Raw genomic sequence first — 26,310 nt, 5'->3', positions numbered from 1 at the left:
CGACCCTTAGGTGTCATTAAGGCACATTTGGTGCAAGTCAGGACATCATGCTCACTACCCAAACATAAAACACAAACCCTATGGGGGTCAGTGATGGACATAGTCCGGGTACAATCCGGACATCGACGGAACCCCGTCGCCATGGCTTAAGGCCAAATTTAGGCGCGGGCTCAGTAAGTTCCCACAGGCCTCAAGGGCCAAAATCGACGGCCGCCGATTAAAAAAGGGAAAAAACTTACCGGTTTCCGCGAAAGTGACAAAAATTTGTCGAAGGGAGACCCCTGAGGGGCAAATTTTCTTCGGATAGAAAAATACCGAATTCCTGTCAGGAACGTGGTAAGAGAGCTCCTTTCACCGCGTGGCAACTGCTGCGCGGAAAAAAGAAGACTGAAGGGAGACCCCTGCTGGCTGCAGGGTCAGTGCCTTGCTGGGCATGCCCAGTAGGGGCCAGTCAAAGTTCTGTTTAAACTTTGACAGAAGTTTTCCGTGGTGGGCTCCATCCTCGATGTCACCCATTTGTGAGGACTAACATCCTGCTTGTCCTGTGAGAAGACTTGCCTTATAAATCTGTAGATTTTTTTTGATGGTGTTAACAAGCGTGTGGACAAAGATGAGTTGGCTAATATAGTGCATCTGGATTTTCAGAAGACGATAGACAAACTACCTCATGAGAGGCTTATCAGAAAATTAAAAATTCATTGGATAAGAATAGAACAGCAGCCATACTGGGTCAGACCAAGGGCCCATCAAGCCGAATACCCCGTTTCCAACAGTGGCCAATCCAGGTCACAAGTAACTGGCTGGATCCAAAATTTCAGATCCCATGCTGCTTATGCCCAGGGATAAGCAGTGGCTATCCCAATGTCAACTTAGTTAATAACAGTTTATTAACTGTTCCTCAAGGAACTTGTCCAAAAGCTTTTTTAAAACCAGCTACACTAACTGCTTTTACCACATTCTCCAGCAATGAATTCCCAAGCTTAATTATGTACTGAGTGAAAACAAAATAGGCAATATCCTATTGTGGTTTAGTAGGATAGGAAATAGAGAGTAGGTTATTTCTTTCTATGGAGAAAGGTAAAAAAGTTGAGTACCCCAAGGACCTGTACTGCCTCAAGGAGCAATTCTTTCCCCTTTCCATTCAATTTGAGTATGACTCCATTATGTGATATGCTGAAGTCAGCATAGCTACATCTATATGTTTGCTGACAACGTTCAAATGTTTTGCTCATTAGAAAAAGAATTGCAACATGGTTTATCTAAATTTAAAGAGGTGTTTGAAGCAGTGGCTATTTCAGCATAGGTGAAAAAGTCAGAGGCTTTTTGGATAGTTAAGGGGATATGTCCAGAGAATCTTCATAAGAACATAAGAAATTGCCTTGCTGGGTCAGACCAAGGGTCCATCAAGCCCAGCATCTTCAGATCAGATTTGGTGAGGAATCTCAGAGTAGTGGTTTGACAACACTGATTTTCGTCCCTAAATTCCACTATAGTGTAGATATTAATCATTCACTTATATAGAAAGTGGTATACTTGTAATTTAAAATCTTAGCTACAGCAATCCAAGCTATCATTAATTCTAGAATGGATTATTGCAATGCTTTGTACGTATGTTTACTTTAGTTTTGAATAGATTACAGCTAGTTCAAAACATGACTGCCAAAAATTCTTGGTGGCCCTGGATATATGGACCATGTGTCATCTCTACCAATGGAACCACACTGGCTTCCTGTGGAAGCCCATATTAGGTTTAAGATCTTGATGTTAGTATTTAGAACAATGAAAGACCAGGCTCTAGTATATTTGGGAGAATGCCTGAAAGCCTGTGCAACTCCTAGATGGTTACACTCTTAAGAGGATTTTGGTTTGTTTTCTAACATGGTCTGTCTTTAGAGAAACATGAAGTCCATGTTCTCCGTAATGGGACTTTACTTTGGCATCAGCTACCTTCTGCTCCCTAACACCAAAGGGATTATTGATCTAAGCAAGATTCTGTAGAGGATGTAGTATGGAGTCAATGATGGTTTCCTTATTTGATGAAGATTTTCCTAGATTGGATGTTGGACAATCTATCTTTTTAATTATGTTGGATTTGTCTAGTGCTTTTGATTTGGTTGACCATTCTATTTTGCTTGCATGTTTATTTGGAGTTGGGGATTGATAGTCAAAATATTAAAGTAGATTAGGGTTTTCTTGCACAGGAACTCAGACTGTTGTTTTTCAGATAACTTCGATCAGCTTTTAGAGAGGTGTTACAAGGTGAGTCACAAGGTTGTCCTGGTCTCCATTACTTTTCAGTATTTATTTGGTATCTCTGGGTAATTTCATTCAATTTTACACCAATACTTACATTGACAATATATAACTGATGGTTCCGTTAGGACTGTCCAGCAGCTTAATGACAGTCTTGAAAACAGTTGGGGATGGGTTAAAGAATGGTTTGGTTCTAAATTCTAGTAAATCTGAACTGTTGCAGCTAGGACTCAGTAATCAAGTTTGGCCTTCACTAGAGAGTTCAATGTTGTTTCCAATAGAAGTAAAATTTTTATGAGTAAAACTGGGCTCTGACAATGGATTAACTGTTTTCATCTGTTGTTGAGTACCTATTTGAGACTGAAATGGGTTAGTCAACTGAGATTGTTTTTAGAGCTTAAGGCATTGAAAAAGGTGACTTATGCATTGGTAATGTCAAAGAATTATTACCGCAATGCTGTTTACCTGGATTTACTGGGTAATGCTATTAGAAGATTACAGGTCATACAAAATACCACATCACAACTAATAATGGGAAGCTCATGTTATATTCCAGCTGCTCCATTGCTATTGAAACTGTATTGGTTGACAACAGCATTGTGCTGGAAATTCAAATGTTTGGCTTTGGCATTCAAGGTGCTGAAAGGAATTTGTCCATCTCACCTTAAGGATCGTTTAAAGTGGTATAGTAGTAGTTGCAATTTCAGAACAAACAAGACACATCAACTCCAACTTCCATCAGTAAAAGTCTACAGACATGTGCATTTGGCATGCTCAGGCTTTTCAACAGCCTCTCTCAAACTTTGGGACAACTTATCAAAGGAAGGTGATTTAATGAAATTTCATAAAAGATTGAAAACATGGTTGATGTCTATGGGGTTATAGGTCACAAAAAAAGGGTAAGGACCATGAGGCGGTTATGGGAAAAGAGAGACTTGAAGCACAGTAGTAGTACCGGTACTTTTATTTTTATTTTATATTGTGATGTGTCATTTTTATCCTTTATCATCTGATGTGATTTTTCTGCTGGTATTTTTGTACTTTGGGTGTTTTTTAATCTGGAAAGCCATTTATAAATGCTATTAAATAAATAAACTTATCGCCAAAGAGATTTCCTCTTATAAAAGGCATGTAGGTAAGCCTTTTCTAGACACCCTAACAGAGGTCAAATGCAGCCAGCCATGAGTTTACGTTCATTTATAGTCAACACAATGCCATCTCAAAAACATATGCTCTTGAGGGAGGTGAATTCCTGTGTCCTTTCCAAAAGGTTATGCAAGTACTAGACCATTTAGATCTAGCAGGATGCAATGCAGGACTGCAGCATAACATTCTGAAAGTGCCTTCCCCAAAACACTCTAAGGTCTGACCCTTACGTCCTGGGGCACCAAAGTGAGCATCCTAGACTTCTTAGCACATTTTAGGGCAGATTCAACCACCACAGATTGGCGTGGCAAATGGGACCAGTTGAATCCCTCAGCTGCTCAGATATATCTGGCGCCTGCCTTCTTAGCAACTAGGAGTACAAAGGGCAAGACATCCTATATCTTATTACATATGTTCTGGAAGAGAGAGTAGATGGGCACTGCCACAAATTCTTTCAGTGCATTCAGGTACTTGAGAAAGTTGGACAGGGTTGACTCCTGACTCACCCTTAAACCTGCAACTTAAATGGAATAGCCTTGCTCATTACCTGAACAAAAAGAGAAATTGATAGGTCTTCAAGAAATCAACTCGCAGCCTGTGGACAAGTATGGTCTGAAAGACAGTGAGGTGAAAATTCTTCCTCAGATCCCAGCTCTTACCCATAAGGGCACGCCCATGAATGCTCAAAGTCAGTATAGGCGAGAGGTTTCATCTGATTGTGCACTAATCATCAAATTGACTGCTTAGTGTTTCCTAAAGTAATCTTAAAGGGTCTTGGAATCATTCATTGCCAAAGCTTCCCTCTTCAAAGCCATTTGGTTCTGATTCAGTGTGCTTAACACCAACATTGACCCTTGAAGTTTGATACTGGTGCTAAGATGTTTGGCGTCATAGGGAAGACAGCAGTAAGTAAATCACAACACTCCAATTGGAGTCAAGCTGATTGAGGTTAGCTGCTTGACACTTTTCATGTTCTGAGAAACTACCTCTGCTATTTGTCTCCTGAGTTCCTCTTCTTTGGGGGTATTTCAAGGAGTGCTAAAACTTGAAGCTGGACCTCTGGAGACTGGTGTGGTGTATGCCTAGCTTGGGAGATAGATCTTCCCTCCAGGTGCAGGTAACTTGCAGGCTGTAGACCACAATATAGTATCCCTCCATGCTTTTGCAGTCAACATCTGATGTGTCGTCGTTTTTCAAAGGGCATGCAACACCATATCTCCTCAGCTCAATGCTCAAGCACTTGGAACCCAATGCTCAGTGCAAGCTGGAAGACAAAGCTCTGAACCACTCTCTGGGTGCAGCCTCAGGCTTTGGTGCTGAAGGCACTGATGCTTCCTTCACTCCACTGCTCTGTGGTACTTGTGCTTCAATGACAAAAACTGGACCAGTTTGGTATACTCTAACATTTTCTTAAATTGCCTCAAGATGAAATAATCTCGCGGATCCCGATGACCCTCAGTGACATCCTAAAGGTAAATGCTGCAATGGGACACATGATCCTCACCCCAAAGGTCTTGATTATGGGCATTATCTGCCTGCAATTTGGACACTTCTTGAAGCTGCTGGCTTTCTTCTTGGTCATTTTCAGAAAAATAGTTGAAGCAAAATCAAATGACATTTTCCTTGAAGTAAAGTGAACCAAAGTAAAGAAAAAGGAGATCATATAATCAGAGGGCCTATCAAAAGTCACAGACAAGATCGGCTTGACAACAGGGAATAGCAAAAATTAACAAAACTTACCAACTGCCAACAAATTTAACTAGTAAGGTAAAGGGAAAAGAAAAGAAAACACTAAGGCACAGTGACCCCAAAATTTGAATGAGAAATAGTTCTGGAGTTAAACACAGTGAAAACAGCAATTATCAAAGGAGTAAAATGCATTCGATGTGGACCATGGAAGTGTCAGAACTACCATGCATGCCCAGCAGGATCTCTAAGCATTTCCCAGAAAGTGTTGTAAATTATGTCTGTGTCAATGTCAACAGGGTCATGTTGCCTGTGTGTGACTAATGTGAACTGTTTGACTTCAGAAAAACTAATATTTTTTTTAAGTGTTTCCACAGCTAATTTAGAGCTTATTTTGTGGAATTTTAAGATCTTGAATATTTCTGCAATATGTTTCACTATATTCATTAAAAATATGAGCCGCAGAAACATTTTGGCTCTTCAAAACTCACATGTAACATAGTACTGATGGCAGAAAAGAACCAAATGGCCCATCCAGTCTGCCTAGCAATCTTCTTATGGTAATATCTACTGTACCATGTACGTCACACCCCCCAGGTTTCTTTTAAGGGTAGACCATGCCGTTACCCCCAATCCTTATGATAAGGATACAAATATTTACAATTAAAAACCAAGCAACTGTCAAACCCATAAAAAATTACCTTTAGCAACGTTTTTAAGTAGGTGAGGATCCTTCCTGAAAATTCCGGCATTGCTGACTTGCTTTGTTTTTGGATTAGCACTCAGTGCTTTTCAGATGTCACCAATTTAAAATAGCTGAGAAAAAAAGTCTCTTAAAAAGAAACCCATACTTACTTTAGTATTCCAATCTTTAGCTGTAATCCATGTAGTATTTCTGTTACACCATACATGTCAGCCAGTAGGTGATGTGTTGAAACTATCTTTTTGGCATTAAGGTGAGAGTAGTTTTCATTTAAAAATGATAATCCACACATATGTCCATTGCTCAACCAATCTTTATCATATCGGTATTTTGCACTCCACCTTTGACCTGTGTTTAAAACAAGAATTGGGCTTTCTACGATGATAGTTTTGTCAAATGTCAGATCTAAGTTGCCACATAGATGCAAAGGAGAAGGTTCTCTTAAAAAGCAGTGCAAAATAGATGAAGTAAGAACATATTTTTAGTATTGTACAATATATCTCAACATATCCAATTTAGAATGATTATTTTTTTACTTATCTAAATCTAACCTCATAAATCCATAAATGACCATTCTATATGAAGAGCAAAGTTTATGTAATGAAGCAAAGATATACAGCTGGAATGTGGTATGGTGACAGCACTATCATGCAGTAGTCCCAATTATCCCTTTAGAGTCTAGGATGAAGGTAATCAAAGGTAGCACTCACAGACTCTGGGGAGCATAGAATGCCCAAGTACCACTTGCAGACATTGAAAACTACCTGAGTTTTACACTGATGGATGTGTTACCAGGTCTCCTGAGAGCTCCATACTCCTGAATTGAAGATCAATTATTCTCTCCAGTAGCTATGCTTCTCATAATAAGGGCATGATTCACTAAGCTGTTTTTCTCCTAGATGTAGAATGGGAGAAAAGGCTTAGTGAATCAGACCCTTAATGGTAAAACTGGCCAATCTGACTGATGGGAAAGCAGAGTTGCTTACCTGTAACAGGTGTTCTCCCAGGACAGCAGGATGTAGTCCCCACATATGGGTGATGTCATCAGACGGAGCCCTGTCATGGAATACTTTTGTCAAAATTTCTAGAACTTTGACTGGCACCCTGAGCATGCCCGGCATGCCATAATCCCTGTAGCCTCAGGGGTCTTCCTTCAGTCTTGTTTGTAGCAAAAGGTGCGAGCGAAAAAATAAAATAATAAAACGGTTTCAGACCCAACTCGTGAGGACTACATTCTGCTGTCCTGGGAGAACACCTGTTACAGGTAAGCAACTCTTTCTTCCAGGAAAAGCAGGATGGTAGTCCTCACATATGGGTGATTAGCAAGCTACAGGCTGACTCATATTTAAGTGGACCTTAAGTTGTGCAACAGGCATAACAACTGGTGTACTGTTGGTAAAAATGAGGCAGCCTGAAAATCACAGCAGGTGGATGTGGAAGGAATTGGATTATACTAGAAATAAGTTCTTCAAGACAGTTTGGCCAAAGGCAGAGTCTAGACGTCCTTCCTTATCTAGGAAGTAATGTGCTGCAAATGTGTGGAGAGAGCTCCATGTTGCAGCTTTACAGATCTCAGCAATTGGTACTGAACGATAGTGTGCTACTGAGGTTGCCATGGCTCTTACTGAGTGCACCTTCACTCGTCCCTGAAGAGGAAGGCCTGCTTTCTCATAGCAGAATTCGATACAGTCTGCTAGCCAGTTGGAGAGAGCTTGTTTGCCCACTGCAACTCCTGGTTTGCTTTTATCGAAAGAAACAAAGAGTTGGGTGGATTTCCTATGGACTGCAGTGCGGTCTAGGTAAAATGCAAGTGCACGTTTATAGTCCAAGGTGTGTAAAACTCTCTTGGTGAGAGTGAGGCTTTAGGAAAAAGGTGGGCAAGACTATAGACTGATTCAAGTGAAAGTCGGTTACCACCTTCGGAAGGAATTTAGGGTGAGTACAGAGGACCACTCGATCATGGAGGAACCATGTTAGGTGAGTATGTGACAAGGGCTTGTAACTCGCTGACTCTTCGAGCAGATGTAATGGCTACTAGAAAAAGAACTTTCCATGTAAGAAATTTAACATAGGAGTATAAAAGCTCAAACGGGGAACGCATGAGTCTTGTAAGTACTACGTTTAGGTCCCATTCAATAATTGGTGGCCATAGAAGGGGCTTAAGTTGTGGTAGGCCCCTCATAAACCGACTCACCAGGGGGTGCGCTGTTATTGGGGCATCCCCTACTCCCTTGTGATACGCTGAGATGGCACCGAGGAAGTCTGGAGACCAGAGTCTGAAAGGTGCCAGAGACAGTCTAATAGAGGGGGGACTGTGACATCACGAGCTGTGATGGCCACTTTTTTTTTTTTTTTACTTTTTATTTATAGAATTTTTTATACCATACAATACAGGTAAATTAGAGGCAAAATACAAAATAGGAGTTGCAGTTATTCTACCTAAATACATGTTACCTAACATAACTCTAACTGCTAGTTCGTTTTTATCCTATGTAATATTAAAGAAAAAGAAATTCCAAGATATGAACAACTTAAGCGGAACAATAAAGGAATAAAGTGTAGGAATATATAGAGGCTGTCATAGATCATTTGTGATGGCCACTTAATCTTAGGAGCTCCCACCATGGCGACTAAAAAGAAAAATATTGATTTTCACCGCTTCTCCTTCACCAAGGAAAGGAAGCGCGCGCTAGATGGCCCTATGGACGGCAAACCCAAGGCCCAAGATGGTGCCGAGTCATGGCCTCAAAGCCCCGATGCTCTTAAGCCTGGCTCAGAGCCACTGAACGCGCCAGAATCTGACCATCCGTCACGGGCAGAATTCTGTGAATGGTTCGCGAACCTGAGCGCCGATATTAAGTTGTACCACCAAGAACTCCTAACACAGAGGAGATGCGGGAGGAATTGACTTGCATGGGGCACAGAGTCAATGAGTTGGACGGGCGTCTTGATAGCCAGGCAGAGCAAACTACCACTAACACGAGCACATATGAAGCCCTGCGGGCAGAGACGTCTCAGCTGGTGTCCAAGCTCGCTGACTTAGAAAATCGGTCTTGCCGGAGTAATCTCCAGTTTAGGGAGTTTCCTGAGGCAGAGGCCACGGAAAATTGTACAGCTTTGATTCAAAAATTCTGCCAGCAAATGCTTATTGAAACCCACGATCTGGACACCTATGTACCCCCGGAGATTAAACTAAATCGAGCGCATTGGGCTCTCAAGGCCCCACAATCTAAATTGCAACAGAGATATAATCGTTTGCTTCAACGATTATACAATAAAAGATATGATAGCCACAGGGGCCAGAGCGCACAACGCGTGGTCCTGGGAAGGCAGCACCATCGCCATTTTCCCTGATCTATCAACAGCCACCTTACAGAGTAGACAGTCTTTTAGGGAAATTACCACGTTTCTTCGCACCAAAAATATAAAGTACAGGTGGCTACACCCATTCGGGATTTCTTTCATGCTGAAAGGCACAGCCTACAAAGCTATATTCCCTAATGAAGTGCTGCCAACACTTACTAAATGTGGCTTTACAAGCTCGCAGGCATCAGCTAATGTTCCCAGGGGTCAGCACCACGGCTAGCATTCCCGGTCTGGCAGCGTGCAGGCAAAAGAAACAGCAGACTGCACCGTCAATCTGGAAGTTCTGTCAGCAGTCAGGTCCGGCCTGATCTCTGCCAGATATCTATCTCTGGCAATGGAGGAGACTAATTTTTTTTTGTCTTGGATACCATGAGACACTACTTAAGAGCTAAGCAGTAGTATATTTCTTGCTCTGCACACTTTGCTCTACTATTAAGATGCTGTTTACATGTTTGTTGTATACTAAGTTACATTCTGATGTATTTGCAAATGGGAGCGGGTGGTGAGCCTCCCCTTCTGCGAGTGGCACTCACACACCCCCACCTAGGAGTTGGTGCAAGTCTGCATGGAAGGTTTTGTAGACTGATATAAAATAGCTGGGGATACTCTAAATCCCCAGGGGATTCATGCTATCATTCACAGGTACAAAAAATTTCTGATAAACTTTTGTAATGTACTGTTTCTTTCTTTTCTAGCTAAGAATGACCTCCTATGTTGTCTTCAGGAAGTCACTATCTGCCTCATTCTATGCTTCTATATCCATGATGATTCACCAACTGAAGGAATAGGCATACTCTTTTCCCGGCTGTTGAGAAATAAGTGGAGGTTTTCTTTTTTTTTCTAACCCCATTAGCAATATCCCAGTCATGACAGATTTAAAACTCCTTTCAATTAATGCTAAAGGACTCAACTCCCCCAAAAAACGCTCCTTCTTTTATAAAGAACTGGGAGTCTTAACTCCAGATATAGTCTTTGTCCAGGAGACCCTTCTCTCAAGTAGGCATGATTGTCTCATGAAGTCTTCTATATACTAATCAATACTATTTAGCAAATAATAAAATGGCTAAGTATGTCGGGGTGGGTATTCTTTTCGCTTCTCAATTGGTTTTTGAATGTACATGATGTATCAAGGACCCCCAGGGTCGGTATATATTGCTTTGTATAATGATAAATGATTCTGAGCTTATCCTTCTCAATTTGTATGCCCCCAACAAAGACCAGGCTGCATTTTTTAAACAAATTAATCAACTCTTAAGACAGCACACTACTGGCAAATTGATTATGGGAGAAGACCTCAATGTGACAATTTCCCCACATTTAGATACTTCTAAAGGTCACTCTCACACTGCCATGATTCATACTAAGGCCCTCAAAGAGCTCCTAGTGGCCCATAACTTGGTGGATGCATGGTGGATGAAATACCCTCACTCCCGCTCATATTCCCACTACTCCCGGGCACACAACTCATATTCCAGAATAGATTATCTCTTGGTAGATAAATCATTGTACTATTTTGTCCGGTCAGCAGAGGTGGGAATAATCACATGGTCTGACCACGCTCCTACCTCAATATCGCTTCACTTCACCGGGGGCAATCATGGTAGCCGATTTTGGAGGCTTAATGATTTGCTACTTCAAGATCTCTCTTTCATAAAATCTACCTCCCAGATAATTCGAGAATTTTTTCACCATAATGCTACCTCGGTAGAGTCCCCGATTCTAGTATGGGACTGTTTTAAATCCTATATAACGGGGATATTTTATTTCCCGTTCCTCATATATAAAACTCCAAAAAAGTGCAGCCTGTTCTCATCTTAGAGATCAAATTGAACTACTCACTTCTCAACATATTCAACTGGGTTCTCACAATGTACTGACCAAACTTACAAAGGCAAGGGAAGATCTGCATCGATTGGAGTCTGCTCAAATAGTGCATCAACTTAATATAACCCGACAAACCTATTTTGAAGGGGGAAATAAGGCTTGGAAAATTTTAGCTCACCAATTGAAAAAAAACTTACCTATCAAAATCACATACTCAAGATAAAAAAAAACGATCAAGGCCAAGTAGTTTCTACCAATTCGGCAATAACAACAATTCCTCAAATTCTACCAGAAACTATATGCCGATGAATCGCATATTCAAATCACTGATACTGACAGATATTTACAATCTGTTGATCTTCCGCATCTCTCCAAGGATATGTGTGACCTGCTCAATGCAGAAATCACAACTGCAGAAATTCTCTTGGCCATTAAAAATCTTAAAGTGGGCAAGGCTCCGGGACCTGATGATCTTACGGCAAACTTTTATAAAGCTTTTGGGCCCTTGCTGGTCTCTCATCTCCAAAAACATTTCAATTACCTTCATTTAGGGGGCTCACTGCTACCAGATTCGAATAAAGCAGGTATCACTATCATTGCTAAACCAGGCAGGGATCCTGCTCTTTGCGCCTCTTATAGGTCCATATCATTGATTAATTTAGATTTGAAATTACTTGCTAAAATCTTAGCAGATAGACTAAACTGCTTTATAGCTCATATTATCCATTCTGATCAAGCGGGCTTTATCTCATGCCGCATGGCCAGTGACAACGTCCGGAAGATCCTAAATATTCTCTGGGGTATTACACAACAAACAACGGACCATCTCATACTAGCAATAGATGCTGAAAAGGCCTTTGATATGGGCCATTGGCCTTTTCTCTTTCGTATTCTTACCATTATGGCCTTTTGGACCCCCTTCCAAAATTGGATACAGGAGCTTTACAATTCTCCTACAGCCTGCCTCAAAATAAACGGTCAATATTCACCCCCGTTCAAGATCCAACGGGGAACCCGACAGGGGTGTCCGCTCTCCCCAATTCTCTTCGCTATTTTCCTGGAACCCCTAGCCATACATATACGAAATAATCCCAAAATCTTAGGCTTTTCCCTTCGCTCTCAGCAATATAAATTATCGCTATTTGCGGATGATATTTTGTTCACAGTTAGCCATCCCTCTACCTCTCTACCAGAGATTGAAATGGAGCTTGCCCACTATAGTGCTGTATCTGGATTCAAAATCAATTGGGACAAATCAGAGATTTTGAATATCTCTTGCCCCTCTAACGTGGTCTCCCAACTCCAGTCTACCCACCCCTTCAAATGGGCTCCTACCAAGCTTAAGTATCTGGGGGTATATCTTGGTAAGCATACATCTGACTTGTTTCAACTTAATTATACTCCCCTCCTTTCTAGTATTGATCAAGACTTAATCAGGTGGAACTCTCTTCCCTTAACATAGTTGGGCCGATTGGCAACATTAAAAATGAATGTACTTCCACGATTACTTTATCTTTTTCGAACTTTACCCATTCCTATTAACAAGATAACACTACAAATGGCAGAAGAAACTACTTCGCTTCCTGTGAAAATGCAGACCTCCTCGGGTAGCCAGAGCGACTCTTCCAAACTAAAGCTCAAGGAGGCTTAGGAGTTCCCAATCTTACTTGGTATTACGCAGCGGCACAGCTTCGCCCCATTGTTGATTGGCACAGAACTACAGATGTTAAATCATGGACCCAGATAGAACAAAGTTGTATGCCGGATATGCCGTTGGTGGCTCTAATATGGCAACCAAATACAACCTGGGGACCGACATCCACCATGTCACAATGCACAAGACACACCTTCAATGTTTGGCGATTATGAAAATGACAGCTGGTGGGGGCAGCGGATTATTTCTATCAGTCCTCCTTATTCCATAACCAGACATTTGCCCCTGGTATCCCCAAGTCCGCTTATCTCACCTGGAAAACTCAGTGTAGAACTCAAATCTCTCACCTTTTTTCACAAGGATCATTTATACCCTTTACTACACTTCAGGAGGATTACAATCTTACCAAGGCAGAGTTTCTACCGTGATTGCAACTCCGACATTTTGTTCACCACCTTCAATCCAGAAATCTTCTATCAACTGAGAGATCTCTATTTGAGGGTTATTACACTACACCCACCCCTCCTAGAGGTTTGATCTCTAAAATTTACCAACTGTTGGTGCATCGCCTGCCAATTAAACCCACACACATCGAGGCATGGGAGTGCGACTTAGGAAAATCATTTTCTGAGGAAGTGGGAGACAATGTTTACGCAGCTTTCACAAGGTATCATCTCGGCTCGGATTACTGAAGCTAATTATAAGGTACTCTACTGATGGCATCTTACTCCAACCCGCCTGCATCACTTTCATCCATCTAACGATCCTCACTGCTGGCGGAACTGTCAACAACTGGGTACATACCTCCACTTATGGTGGGACGGTATCCTCATTCAATCTTTTTGGCGATATGTCTCTAGGATTCTGATGGAGGTTTTTGCTTTTCCAATACATCTCACTAAGGAACAGGCCCTACTTTACATCTTTGACGATACGCTACCTCTTCACAATCAAATTCTGATACAACAGGTCTGCATGGCTGCTAAAATGGAAATAGCGGCCAGCTGGAAGAGACCTCTGCCTCTGACATCTATTGAGCTGCTAAATCGCCTTGACAGGGTCTGCACTCTTGACTGATCTTAAATACCATTGCGTTGCTAAATTTACGCATATTTGGAACCCTTACATCTCATGGAGACACTTGTCATTCTCATCATCTATTTAATACTCTTAGTCATATTTTATTCCACTGTTTTGTATTTCCTTACAATTTTACTATATATCTAGTACCACTATATCAACATTATCTACTCACTAAATAGCATGTTTGTGAGGGGGGAGGGGGGAACTATGACTATGTCTATTGAAAAATGCTGTTTACATGATGTATTCTTTATTTATATCAATGCTTGCATACATGACTGAACTACAGCAGAGACAGTCTAATAGATGTGGAGTGGGGCAGGAAAAGGGCTCAATACCTTTTTGCGTGCACCACCTGGTAAATCTATTCCAATTAGAAAGATAAGATTTCCGTGTGGAAGGCTTTCTTGAAGCTACAAGCACTTGAGAAACCCTAATTGAAAGATTGAGCAGTTGTAGGATTAGGCTTTCAACATCCAGGCTGTGAGGGACAGGGTCTGAAAGTTCGGGAGGCATAACATGCCATGGTTTTGAGTTATGAGACTGGGCGCTGTGCCCAGGCGAATGGGTTCTCAGATAGAGAGGTCGAGAAGCATGGGAAACCATACTTGTCAAGACCAGTATGGGGCTATGAGTATCATTGATCCCCTGTCCTGTTGTAGCTTCATGAGAGTTTTGGCTATTAGTGGTATCGGAGGATATGTGTATAGGAGGCCTGTGTTCCATGGGCAAACGAAGGCGTCCATGGCCAATGTGTTTTGTTGCCTGTGCAGGGAGCAGAATCTGTCCACTTTGTGATTCAGTTCGGATGCAAAGAGGTCGATGGTTGGTTGACCCCAGCGTTGGAAGATTTTGCTCGCTACACAGGGATCCAGAGACCACTCATGGGGATGGAAACATTGACTGAGGCGATCTGCTACTACGTTCTGTATGCCTGCCAGATAAGCGGCCCAGAGATGCATGGAGTGTGCAAGGTCCCAGGCCCAGATCTCCGCAGCTTGCTGGCAGAGCAGATAAGAGCCTGTGCCTCCCCTGCTTGTTCAAGTACCACATTGCAACTGTGTTGTCTGTCTGTATGAGAACAGTCTTGTGTGAAAGGCAGTCCTTGAACGCATATAGAGCATAACGTTTGGCTCGAAGCTCTAGGAAATTGATTTGAAACTTTGCTTCGAGTTGTGTCCAAGTACCCCGAGTTTGAAGATTGTTCACATGAGCTCCCCAATCCAATTTGGATGTGTGGTTAAGGTCACTTGTGGAACTGGTTGCTAGATGTGTAGACCTGTCAGCAAGTTGGCTTTGTTTGTCCACCAGAGAAGTGACAGGCACAGCTGGTCGGTTACAAGAATCAGGGATGAAAGAGGTTGAGTGGCGTGGAGCCACTGAGATTTCAAAGTCCATTGGAGTGATGTGGAGTGATGCCATAGGAGTGATGTGGACCGTGGAAGCCATGTGGCCCAGCAACGTGAGGAACTGATGGGCTGAGGCTATTCTGTATGTGTGCAGAGATGTAGCCAGTTTGGAGAGTATGTCTGTGCGGTCATTGGGCAGGAAGGCCTTTGTGACTGGTGTCCAAATCTGCTCCGATGAAAGTAAGGAGGCGAGATGGATCCAAGTGGGATTTTCGGTAATTTATCAGAAATCCTAGTGAGTGTAGTCGATTCGTAGTGAGCTATAGAGAGTTGAGAGCTCCTTGCTTGGATCGACTCTTTATTAGCCAGTCGTCCAGGTAAGGAAACATGTGGACGGTGTTTCTTTGTAGATGTGTGGCAGCCACTGCTTGGCATTTTGTGAACACTCGAGGCACTGAGGCCAGACTGAATGGCAGAACTCGGAATTGTAAATGTCTGTGACCCACTATGAAGCCAGGTATTTGCAGTGATGTGGGGATATGCCGATATGTGCGTATGCATCCTGAAGGTCCAGAGAACAGAGCCAATCTCCTTGCTGTAGTAGGGGAAGCATGGTGCCGAGAGACACCATCCTGAAGTTTTCTTTTTGAAGGAATTTGTTGAGATTGCGGAGGTCTAGGATGGGGCCCTCTGCCTCTCTGCGCCAGGGGGATGGCTTCTACAGCCCTGGTTCGCAGAAGGGTGGAAAGTTCTGACTCTAGAAGCAATGTGTGGTCTTTTTGGGCCCACAGTGGATTGGGTGGAGAGTCCGGGGGTACTGTGAGGAAGTTTAAATGGTATCCCTGGGCTATGGTGGATATTACCCACTGATCTGATGTTATGAGGTGCCAATTGTGTTGGAAGCGATGCAGACGGTCTCCTACAGGTAATCCTGGGCTTGGGTTCATTGGCAATTGGCCACTGCTCTCTGGAAACGCATCAAAATCTAGAGGCTGGACCAACTTGTGGAGCTGGTTGTGCTCTGGGTGCTTTGGGCTAGCATGTATGTCTCCTTTGAGGGGCTCTGGCTGGTCTCTCGAGATGCAGGTGGGTAGTACTTACGTGAGCAGTAGAACGATCTTCTAGGGTCTCTTCTCATGCTTTAGCGGGATGAAGAGGGAGCGTCCATAGTGACTGTAGACAATTGACATAGGATATCGTAGTGATCTTTTAACTGAGCCACTGCATCTTGTATTTTATCTCCAAAGAGATTCTCTCCAATGCACGGGAGATCAGCAAGTTTATCTTGGACCTCAGGTCTTAAATCAGAAGTTTTCAGCCAAACCCATCTTCTAGCACTGATTCCTGTTGCTGATAACCAGGAAGCAGTCTCTAAGGAGTCATATGCCGCTTTTACTTCATGCTTCCCTGCTTCAAGCCCCTTCTGGATGATGGCAGTCAAGCTTTCTTGCTGCTGTTGAGGCAAGGAGTCCGATAAATTCTGGACTTGCTTCCATAGATTTCTTTGGTACTGGGTCATATAGATTTGGTAGGCGGCTATAAGAGATACCAACATAGAGCCTTGGAAGATTTTTTGACCCAGTCCATTCAGGAACTTCTGGTCTTTACTAGGGGGAGCTGAGGAATCAATTGGCCTTCTTCTGTGCAGATTCAATCACAACAGATTGATGAGGAAGTTGTGGTTTTTGAAAACCTAGGGCATGTTGCACCAGGTATGTTGCATCTGTCTTCCCGTTGACTGGTGGGACAGTGCCAGGATGCTCCCATAGATGGTGAAGGAGATCCAACAGGACTTTATGCACTGGAATGGCCATAATTTTCTTGAGGGCATCAAACTGTAAAACCTCCAAGGTCTGGTGATGGGTGTCCTCTTCTGTCACCAGGATGAAGGGAATGGTTTCAGACATTTCCTTGATAAAGTTGGCAATGGAAAGCTCTTCAGGAGGAGACGGGCTCTGAGAGCAAGTGCTCTGATGTGGATGTATCTGTGCCCACATCCTCCTATGGATCATAGGGAGTTCCTGAAGGAGGGAGAATGTCTAACATTCCAGGGTGGGTAGGCATCAATAGAGGCCTCGATGGAGGATGTACTAGCATCGATGGAGGCTTTAATGGAATCAATGGCATCGAGGGGAACGGAGGACGTTTAGGCCTTGAGAGCCCCGATGGACCTGGAAGCTGTTCCAACATCGATGGAACTGGAGCTGGAGTTGGACTAGAGGTTGTGTCGTCTTCCTCTGAGGAGCCCGTAACAGGTATCGGGAGCTGCGGAGTTCTCAATGGTCGACTTGGTGCCGACGGAACGGACTGAGTTGGAAAATCACCGATGAGGTATCGAGTTGGTCCAGCAATGGTGCAAACATCAATGGTTCCATGATTGGTGCCAGTATGGGGGCCAGCATCAAAGGCGGTTGCAGGCTTCGGAAGGCATCGAGGACTGCCTGGCATACAAGGACGTCCAGTTCCTTCCTGAAAGCTGGTGTGGATAGCGCAGCTACAGGGGGAGCCAGGCTAGTTGTTACTGGCCCTTCCACAGGAGTTTGTGGAGGCTCAGTACCCGGCACTGATGTCGGTGGGAAACGCCTCGGGGTCTCGGGTGCAGAGGAGGATGGGGGCTCCTCTCCCTGGTCCCTCTTCTAAGGCGGCTCAATAGCTATCAATGCTGCTTCGATGTCGGTGCCGGTGGTGATGTTTCCCTCGGTCCGGTCTTTCCCTGGCACAGAGGATGACCCTATCGATGTCCTGGATGGTGTCGGTGACGGACTGTCACCGTCTCCCTGCTGCTCCCGGCAAGGTTCGTCGGTGGATGGACATTTACTTGCCGGTGATGACTGGGCAGAAGTCAATGGAGTTAGTTTTAATTTAAAAAGAGACTCCATCTTGTCGTCTGACTTTCAGAGTTATTTGGGCGCAGTCAGGACACCCAGTGGACATCGTGTGTTGAGCCCAGTCACAGGACACACACAGTGTGAGGGTCCGTGATGGACATTATTCGTGGACACTCTGGGCACTTTCTGAACCTGATCGCCATGCTGAAAAAAAGGGCGTGAACAGTCGGTGACCTGCGGGAACCGATTGGTAAGGCGACAGGAACCGACTGGAGACACGGGTAAAGTACTCACTGAGCGTCGGAGGGAACGGAGCACGATGGGAGACCCCTGTTAGGGAACTTTTAAAAAACGTAAACTTCAAATTTTTTCGTGAGGAAAAAAGGTGAGAAATCTCACAGAGCTCCTAACCCACGAGGCAAACTGCAGCACGGAAAAAAAGAGACTGAAGGGAGACCCCTGTGGCAACAGGGATTATGGCATGCTGGGCATGCTCAGTGTGCCAGTCAAAGTTCTAGAAACTTTGACAAAAGTATTCTGTGACAGGGCTCCGTCTGATGACAACACCCATATGTGAGGACTACCATCCTGCTTGTCTTGGGAGAACAACTTTTACCAGAAAATAAAGTCAAGATGTATGACTGCATAATGACCAATGATTTAGACTGGCCCTTTTAAGAAGGAGTTTTATGAAGATTATTGGTGATAATCTTGAGCCATCTAAATAGTCAAATATCTGGAGTTATTTTATCAGTGGCACTTTCTCTACTGGTGCAAAACAACAAAACAAAACAAAACAAATTTAAAGGCTGTCTTTAAGAGATAAACATTTCTAATGTATGGAGATTTACTTATGTGCATAATTATTTCAAAACAATGAGTAGTAACCTTTCAAAGGTTTATTGGTGAGATATCCATTAAATAATGGATGAAATGTAAGCATTAAGACAGGGCATGAGATTTTATTGTGAGGATCTCTTACCTGGTGGGTCCCGGCAGATATAACAGATATACTGTTCTGGTATGCTGTCTTCTAATAATCCCATGCATACACTATGTTGCCAGCAAAGACACTCTTCACACTGCCATCAAATTTATGGGAACAAGATTGACAACTCAGGACTTGCAGGCAGTTTGTAGAATATGCAGACTGCAGTACATACAGTTTACCGGCCAGATTAAATTTCTATTTGTATGACATTTCTCTCCTCCTCAAAAACAGTCCTAGTTATGAATGTTCCATGCCACAAAATTAGGCTTCTATACTTTTCTTAACTTCTGGGCCTGTCTTCTGACCAAGAAGCTGAAGAGATTGAAGGCTTCTGCAGCATGCCTTGGCATTCAACATTAGCTTTGATTAACTGGACTTTTGTTCACTGGCAAGGAAGGCAAGAAGAAAGGCCAAAGAAGAAAAGATTTGGTTGGACAGCCTTCTGGCAAGGGTCACATCAGGACAAGAGGGCAAGACAGATGAACAGAGATATTAGAAATGAAAAGGGATACAGATAAAGGTCCAGAAATCTAATTAAGGGTACAAAGCTAGAGTTTTTCTGTTACCTAAGCCAGAAGGAGACAGAACATTTTCTATAGCAACCCTGCAGAGCTGCTATAATAAAACTGCACCCAACAGTTCCCTTGAACAAAAAGGAACGGAGGGAAGTTGCATGGAAACTATTGTGCATGAGCAGCAAAAAGCTTTTACATATTTCCTAAGAGCTATGAAAGTATCTGTGTTTATTGCTAAGGTCATGTGACCCATATGCTGAACTGCTTATAGTCAGACAAAAAAAACAATGCCTATTTTAAAGCCTCAGTTTTTTTCCTTTAAGAAATGCTGGTCTTTGGAATAAAGTACTTTGAAATTCAGAAATCCATATGGTCAAAAAGCTATTATTACTGCACGGTGAATTTACACTGATTAGACTTGTAGAATTATTGAAGGTTGCTGACATGCTAGAATGTAAGCCATAATTCAAAAAGTGTGTCAAGTTTAGATATAAGAATCCCAGCTCATATATGAAACAAACATATAAAACCTTCCTATTAAGAGGATGCTGAATTAATGTTAACCAATAAGGAAAATATTACAAAAACAAACTAACTCATTGGTATGTAAATTGAATTTAACCTATTGTTGGGCCGATACAGTAAATCCCACGGGAAAGCCGGCGCTCCGAGGTGAGCGCCCGCTCTTCCAACGCGCGCCAGGCCACTCTCCTAGGCGCGCAATCAAGTATTTAAATGAGGGCCCGTGGTAAAAAGAGGCGCTAGGGACACTAACGTGTCCCTAGCACCTCTGTTTTGACAGGAGCGGCGGCTGTCAGCGGGTTTGACAGCCAACGCTCAATTTTTCCAGCGTCAGTTCTCGAGCCTGCTGACAGCCACGGGTTCTGAAAACGGATGCCGGCATAATTGAGCGTCCATCTTCCGACCCACGGGCACATTTAACTTTTTTTTTTTTTTTAATTTAAATTTTTTTTTTTTTTTTGGGAGCCTCCGACTTAATATCGCTATGATATTAAGTTGGAGGGTGCACAGAAAAGCAGCTTTTTCTGCTTTTCTGTACACTTTCCTGGTGCCGGCAGAAATTAAAATGTGCGGCTTGGCTGCACATTTTACTTTCCTTATCGCGCGGGAATAACTAATAGGGCCATCAACATGCATTTGCATGTTGCGGGCGCTATTAGTTTCGGGGGAGCGCACTGTATGTGTAAACAATACTCTCAGAGACTGCTTCTGAATCCTTCTCTTGGAATATTCCCCCCCCCCCAAAAAAAAAAAAATCTTTTCTTAAATTGCAGGTATAATTTGGTTATTTTGGTTAAACCACAAGATTACCATTTTTCAATACATTATCCCCAAAATTTTGAGTCTGTTACCTGAATCATAAATCCATTTTCTTCATCCATTTCACAGATACATCTGACAATTTCGTTGATGGCATCCTCCTCATCCTGAGACTCTTCAAAATTGATTGAATCAAAGTCCCGATTGTACTCATCACCACTCAGCAGCAAACTCTCAGTGGAAGAATCATCGAGGAGTTCCATATCTGAGAGGTCTAATAAATAATAACAGTTGGTTTTTATAAAATAAATTGCACTCAGATAATCTATGAATCACTCTAACACAATTTTACCGCAATGAGTAATAGATTTCTCCCTTTAACTATATATCAAGTCATTCCCAGTTTATCATCAACTAATATAACTGGGTCTTTGTCCATATTAAATCAGACGCCATAATTTCTGTGCTGTATTGTAAGATCACTATATGTAACGTGCTTTGAACTCCCTAGCTTAAAAAGCGTATCATAAATAAATGATGAAAATGGATCATTTATTTAAGATTTATAGTGAATAAGGCAATTTTTATGAAAGTCAGCTTATAAAATGAGTTTTGAAGGTTGTGGTATATTGGGTCTTTCTTTTCTTTCTTAAGTGTTTGAACTCCATGGCGGGAGGGCTGGGGGTTTCTTTTCTTTGTCTTTTGCTTTACATACTATGGATATTTCGATTTACTTTTGGATGCTTGTCTTTTTTATTTTTATGCTGGACGGTTATTCAGCTGTGATTGTATCCACAATCTGTTCTTGTAGCACTACTTAAGAAAATTGTTTTGAGATTTAAAAAATTATGAAATAGCCATTATATTGCAAACCCACCAATCACTTTACTGTCAATAACAATATGTGCTGAAGCCTCTCCTTTGGCCAGTTTTGTACTCACTCAAAGCTGAAATTACTACTTACCTGATAATTTCCTTTCCTTGAATACAGTTAGACCAGTCTGGACAAATGATTTATGTATGCCAACCAGCAGATGGAGATAGAGAACAGGCTCAGTGATGTCACTCCTTCTATACCTCTGTGCTGACACCAGTCTGCTAGTATTCCTGTATCAAGCCAAAAGAACCATAATAGCGACTATAGTTACATTTATCATTATCATAAACAACTGTAAACTAGTGCACTTCCAGAAAAAAAAACCCAAAGTAGTAGTAAATGAAATGTGTCTAATAATAGCATAAGAAAACACTCACCTGCGGCAAAAAAGAAAATTATTCCTTGCCTGCTAATTTTCGTTCCTGTAGTACCATGGATCAGTCCAGACGGTGGGTTATGTTCCCCGTCCAGCAGATGGAGTCAGAACAAAAACTTCTAGGGGAGGTCCTATATAACCTCACCTCCCCTGCCTCAATTCTCAGAAACTAGACTAGCAAAGCCAAGAAGAGAAGAGACAGAGACAGAGGCATCAAGTAACAAATACGCTCAATAACTGTTGTCAAACAAAGACAACAACTGTGTTTGGAACCAAAATCCTAACTGTGAACTTGCGAACAGAATTGCGAGCATAAAAATCTTGGCGCACCAAGAATTACAGAGTGAAACAGGAGGACACAGGTAAGAAGGGATGTCCCACAACTAACCCCCAGACATAGGGAGGGTGTCTGGACTGATCCATGGTACTACAGGAACGAAAATTAGCAGGTAAGGAATAATTTTCTTTTCCCTGTACGTACCAGGATCAGTCCAGACAGTGGAATGTACCAAAGCTTCCCCATTATGGGTGGACCAAAGACAGCCCTGCATGGATGACCCTGTCACCGAAATGACCGCCCGTCGGCGCCCGAACATCCAAGCGATAATGCCTCGCAAAAGCATGAAGCGACTTCCAGGTGGCCACCCTGCAGATCTCCTGTATGGACACTGAAGTGCTCTCTGCCCAAGACGTGGATTGGGCGCGAAAGGAATGAGCCTTAACCGCCAGCGGCGAGGGCTTACCCGCTCCAAGATATGCAGCGACGATCGCTCCCTTCAGCCAACGAGCGATGGACTGTTTGGAGGCCATGCACCCTTTCTTGGGTGCTGACCAAAGGACAAACAAGTGGTCAGAAAGACAGAAATCATTCGTGACCTCCAAATAGTGCATCAGGCATCGCCTCACATCTAATCTGCGCAGGTCACCGGAATCAGACGAGGAAAACGAGGGCAGCTCTACCGATTGATTGAGATGAAAAGCCGAGATCATCTTAGGTAGAAATGATGGTACCGTGCGCAGCGAAACTCCGTCAGCCATAAATTGGAGGTATGGCTCTCGGCAGGATAACGCTTGCAGCTCGGAAATCCGTTGTGCCGAGCTGATCACTTTCAGGAAGATGGTCTTGAGGGTAACGTCCTTGATGGTGGCGGCACGTAGAGGCTCAAAAGGTGGCCCACAAAGGGCACGGAGTACCAGGTTCAGATTCCATGAGGGACAAGGTGGTCGTATCGGAGGCTTCAAGTGTCTCACCCCTTTAAGGAAACGTAGGACATCCAGATGGGAAGAAAGTAAAACATTGTTCCCACTAAGAAGGAAAGCCCCCAAGCCGCCACCTGAACCCTGATCGAGTTATAGGCGAGTCCCAAATCTAGACTCACCTGTAGGAACGAGAGAATCTGCGCCACCGAGGCATGGGTCGGCTGAATGGCATGTGACACGCACCACTCCTCAAAAACCTTCCACACCCGGACATAAGTGACAGAAGTGGACACCTTACGTGCCCGCAATAGAGTCGATAATTATTTATTTAGGGGTTTTTATATACCGACTTTCTTGATACAGATCAAATCAACTCGGTTTACATAGAACAATAGCTCATTAACAATAACAAGTCAAAACCTCAAATAGAGAAAACAGAGTGGGAGAAGAAAGTAAAAGTTACATAATAACAAGGGCTAGCAACTGGGAATAGGAAATGAAAAGTGGGAGAGACCAAGGTAGAGCGGTATAAACGGAGAGTAGGGGCTTGAAGCCAACTTCTAGAGATTGATTCTAGCATTATAAAATGATTATCTGACACTCTGCTGGATTATGTATTAATATGAATTTAAGAACAGCTGATTGGATACTATGTTGGCGGAATGGTCTTGGAGCCGGGAAAGGCTCGACCGAACAGCCATGTCTTAAGTTTCTTTTTAAAAGTTAGGAGGCAGGTTTCCTGTCAGAGGTCCGGGGGCAATGTGTTCCAGATTGTGGGGCCTGCTGTTGAAAAAGCCCGATCTCTGATGTTTAATCTGTGTACCATTTTGATCGGGGGGACGTGTAGGGATCCCTTATAAGTGTCTCTTAAAGGTCTAGCCGAAAAATGTAATTTGAGAGGGTGAAGCAGGTCTAGGGGGGTCTAGTGGTAGATGGTTTTGTGGATGATAGTGAGAGATTTGTGGAGTATTCTAAAGTTAACTGGAAGCCAATGTAGGTCTTTTAGTATTGGCGTGATGTGATCTCTTCGCTTAGTGTTAGTCAAAATTCTTGCTGCTGCATTTTGGAGCAGTTGCAGAGGTTTTAATGTAGCGGCTGGTAGACCTTGCAGGATCGAATTACAATAATCGACCTTAGAGAACAGGATTACTTGGAGTACTGATCTGAAGTCATGGTGACATAGAAGAGGCTTGAGTTTTTTGAGCACCTGTAACTTATAGAAGCATTCCTTTGTGGTATAATTTATAAACTTCTTCAAGCTCAGATGATTGTCAATCATAACTCCGAGGTCTCTAGCATGAGTGATTTGGGTGGTAGCGTGCGATTGTTGTAAGTGTTGACTATTTTCAGGAGTGATAAGCAGGAGTTCTGTCTTAGCAGTATTTAGCACTAGGTTAAGGCTGGTAAGGTGGTGGTTGATAGTTTGTAGGTGAGAGTCCCATAACTTGATTGCTGAGTCCAAGGAGCCCGTTATGGGGATCAAAACTTGAACATCATCTGCGTATACATAGAATTTCAGATTTAGTGTCGAGAGTAAATTGCAGAGAGGGAGGAGATATATGTTAAATAAGGTGGGAGATAAAGAGGAGCCCTGGGGGACTCCGTATGGGGAGTTAGTGCGAGGAGATTCCATGTTGTTGATTTTAACCTTATAGCCTCGATTACTGAGGAATGATATGACAGGCTCAGGATAACCGCGACGTCTCAACTTGCGCCTCTCAAAAGCCAAGCCGCAAAACAGAAGCGATCTGCCTCCTCGAAAAATATTGGTCCTTGGCGGAGGAGATGCGGTAGGTGACTGAGCCGGAGCGGGCCCTCCGTCGCCAGGTTGAGGAGATCTGCAAACCACGGCCGACGGGGCCACTCCGGCGCCACCAGAATTACTGGCCCCTGATGAGTCTCTATCCTTCGGATAACCTTTCCCACTAGAGGCCACAGGGGAAAGACATATAGTAGGCACTGACGTGGCCACGGTAGGACTAGAGCATCGACCCCTTCCACGCCATGCTCCCTTCTGCGACTGAAGAAACGAACGGCCTTTGCATTTCCTGCAGTTGCCATGAGATCCATGTGTGGCTTCCCCCAACGCTTTACTATCAGACTCATTGCTTCTTCCGAGAGTTCCCACTCTCCGGGATCCAAGTGTTGCCGGCTGAGGAAGTCCGCCTGCACATTGTCCACGCCCGCAATGTGAGAAGCTGCCAGGCGCTGCAAATGGAGTTCCGCCCACTCCATCAGCTTGTCGGTCTCCAACGATACGTGACGACTTCTCGTGCCCCCCTGGCGATTGATGTATGCCACCATCGTTGCATTGTCCGATAGAATCCTGACTGCCCGATGGTGTACCAATGGGAAGAACCCCCTTCAATGCTAGGCGGACCGCCCTGGTCTCCAACCGGTTGATGGGCCACCGTGTCTGCTCCGCCGTCCACCGGCCCTGGATTGAACTCTCCCGACAGACTACCCCCCAACCAGTGAGGCTGGCGTCCGTGGTGACTATCACCCAGTCCGGGGCCTACAGGGACACTCCCTGAGCCAAGTGATGAGGGTCCAGCCACCAGCGGAGACTGAACAGCGTTGGCCTCTGGATCGGAAGGACCGCCTGGAAATCCCATGATACCGGTTTCCACCTGGAAAGCAAGGCCCTCTGGAGAGGCCGCAGGTGTGCGAAGGCCCACAGGACCAGATCGATGGTGGAGGCCATGGTTCCCAGAACCTGCAGGTAGTCCCACGTTGTGGGGGCTTTGAGCGCTATGAACCGGTGAATCTGTTCACTAGGTGCATGCGCCCGCTCCGGACACAGGAACACCTTGCCCTCCTTTGTGTCAAAATGGGCCCCCAGGAAGTCCGACGACTGGTATGGAACCAGATTGCTCTTGGTAAAATTGACGATCCACCCCAGAGAGTAGAGAAGCTGTACTACTCTGTCGACCGCCCGGAGACCCTGTACCCGAGACTTCGCCCGTATGAGAGCCAGTCGTCCAGGTAGGGATGCACCAGGATTCCTTCCCTGCGTGGAGTAGCTGCCACTACCACCGTGACCTTTGTGAAAACCCGAGGAGCTGTGGCCAAACCAAAAGGAAGAGCCCGGAACTGAAAATGCTGTCCCAGTATTTTGAAACGAAGGTAGCGTTGATGGGCCTGATGGATCGGGATGTGAAGATATGCCTCTGTGAGA

The 26,310-nt window shown here is 43.7% G+C and overlaps 1 protein-coding gene across 3 annotated transcripts in view; it reads right to left on the bottom strand.

The window, feature by feature from the left end:
• PHF20L1 (PHD finger protein 20 like 1) overlaps positions 1-26,310 on the bottom strand; it is a 375,592-nt gene that overhangs the window by 29,702 nt on the left and 319,580 nt on the right. For all 3 annotated transcript variants that reach the window (XM_029592049.1, XM_029592050.1, XM_029592048.1), the window contains exons 17-19: positions 20,772-20,953; positions 18,875-18,974; positions 5,941-6,136 (exon numbers count right to left, since the gene is read on the bottom strand). In XM_029592049.1, coding sequence (XP_029447909.1) covers positions 5,941-6,136; positions 18,875-18,974; positions 20,772-20,953 — 478 coding nt within the window. The remainder of the gene's footprint in view (positions 1-5,940; positions 6,137-18,874; positions 18,975-20,771; positions 20,954-26,310) is intronic.

The sequence above is a fragment of the Rhinatrema bivittatum genome, chromosome 2, assembly GCF_901001135.1.
Source record: "Rhinatrema bivittatum chromosome 2, aRhiBiv1.1, whole genome shotgun sequence".
Lineage (NCBI taxonomy): Eukaryota > Metazoa > Chordata > Amphibia > Gymnophiona > Rhinatrematidae > Rhinatrema > Rhinatrema bivittatum.
This window is presented reverse-complemented; position numbering and strand designations above follow the sequence as displayed.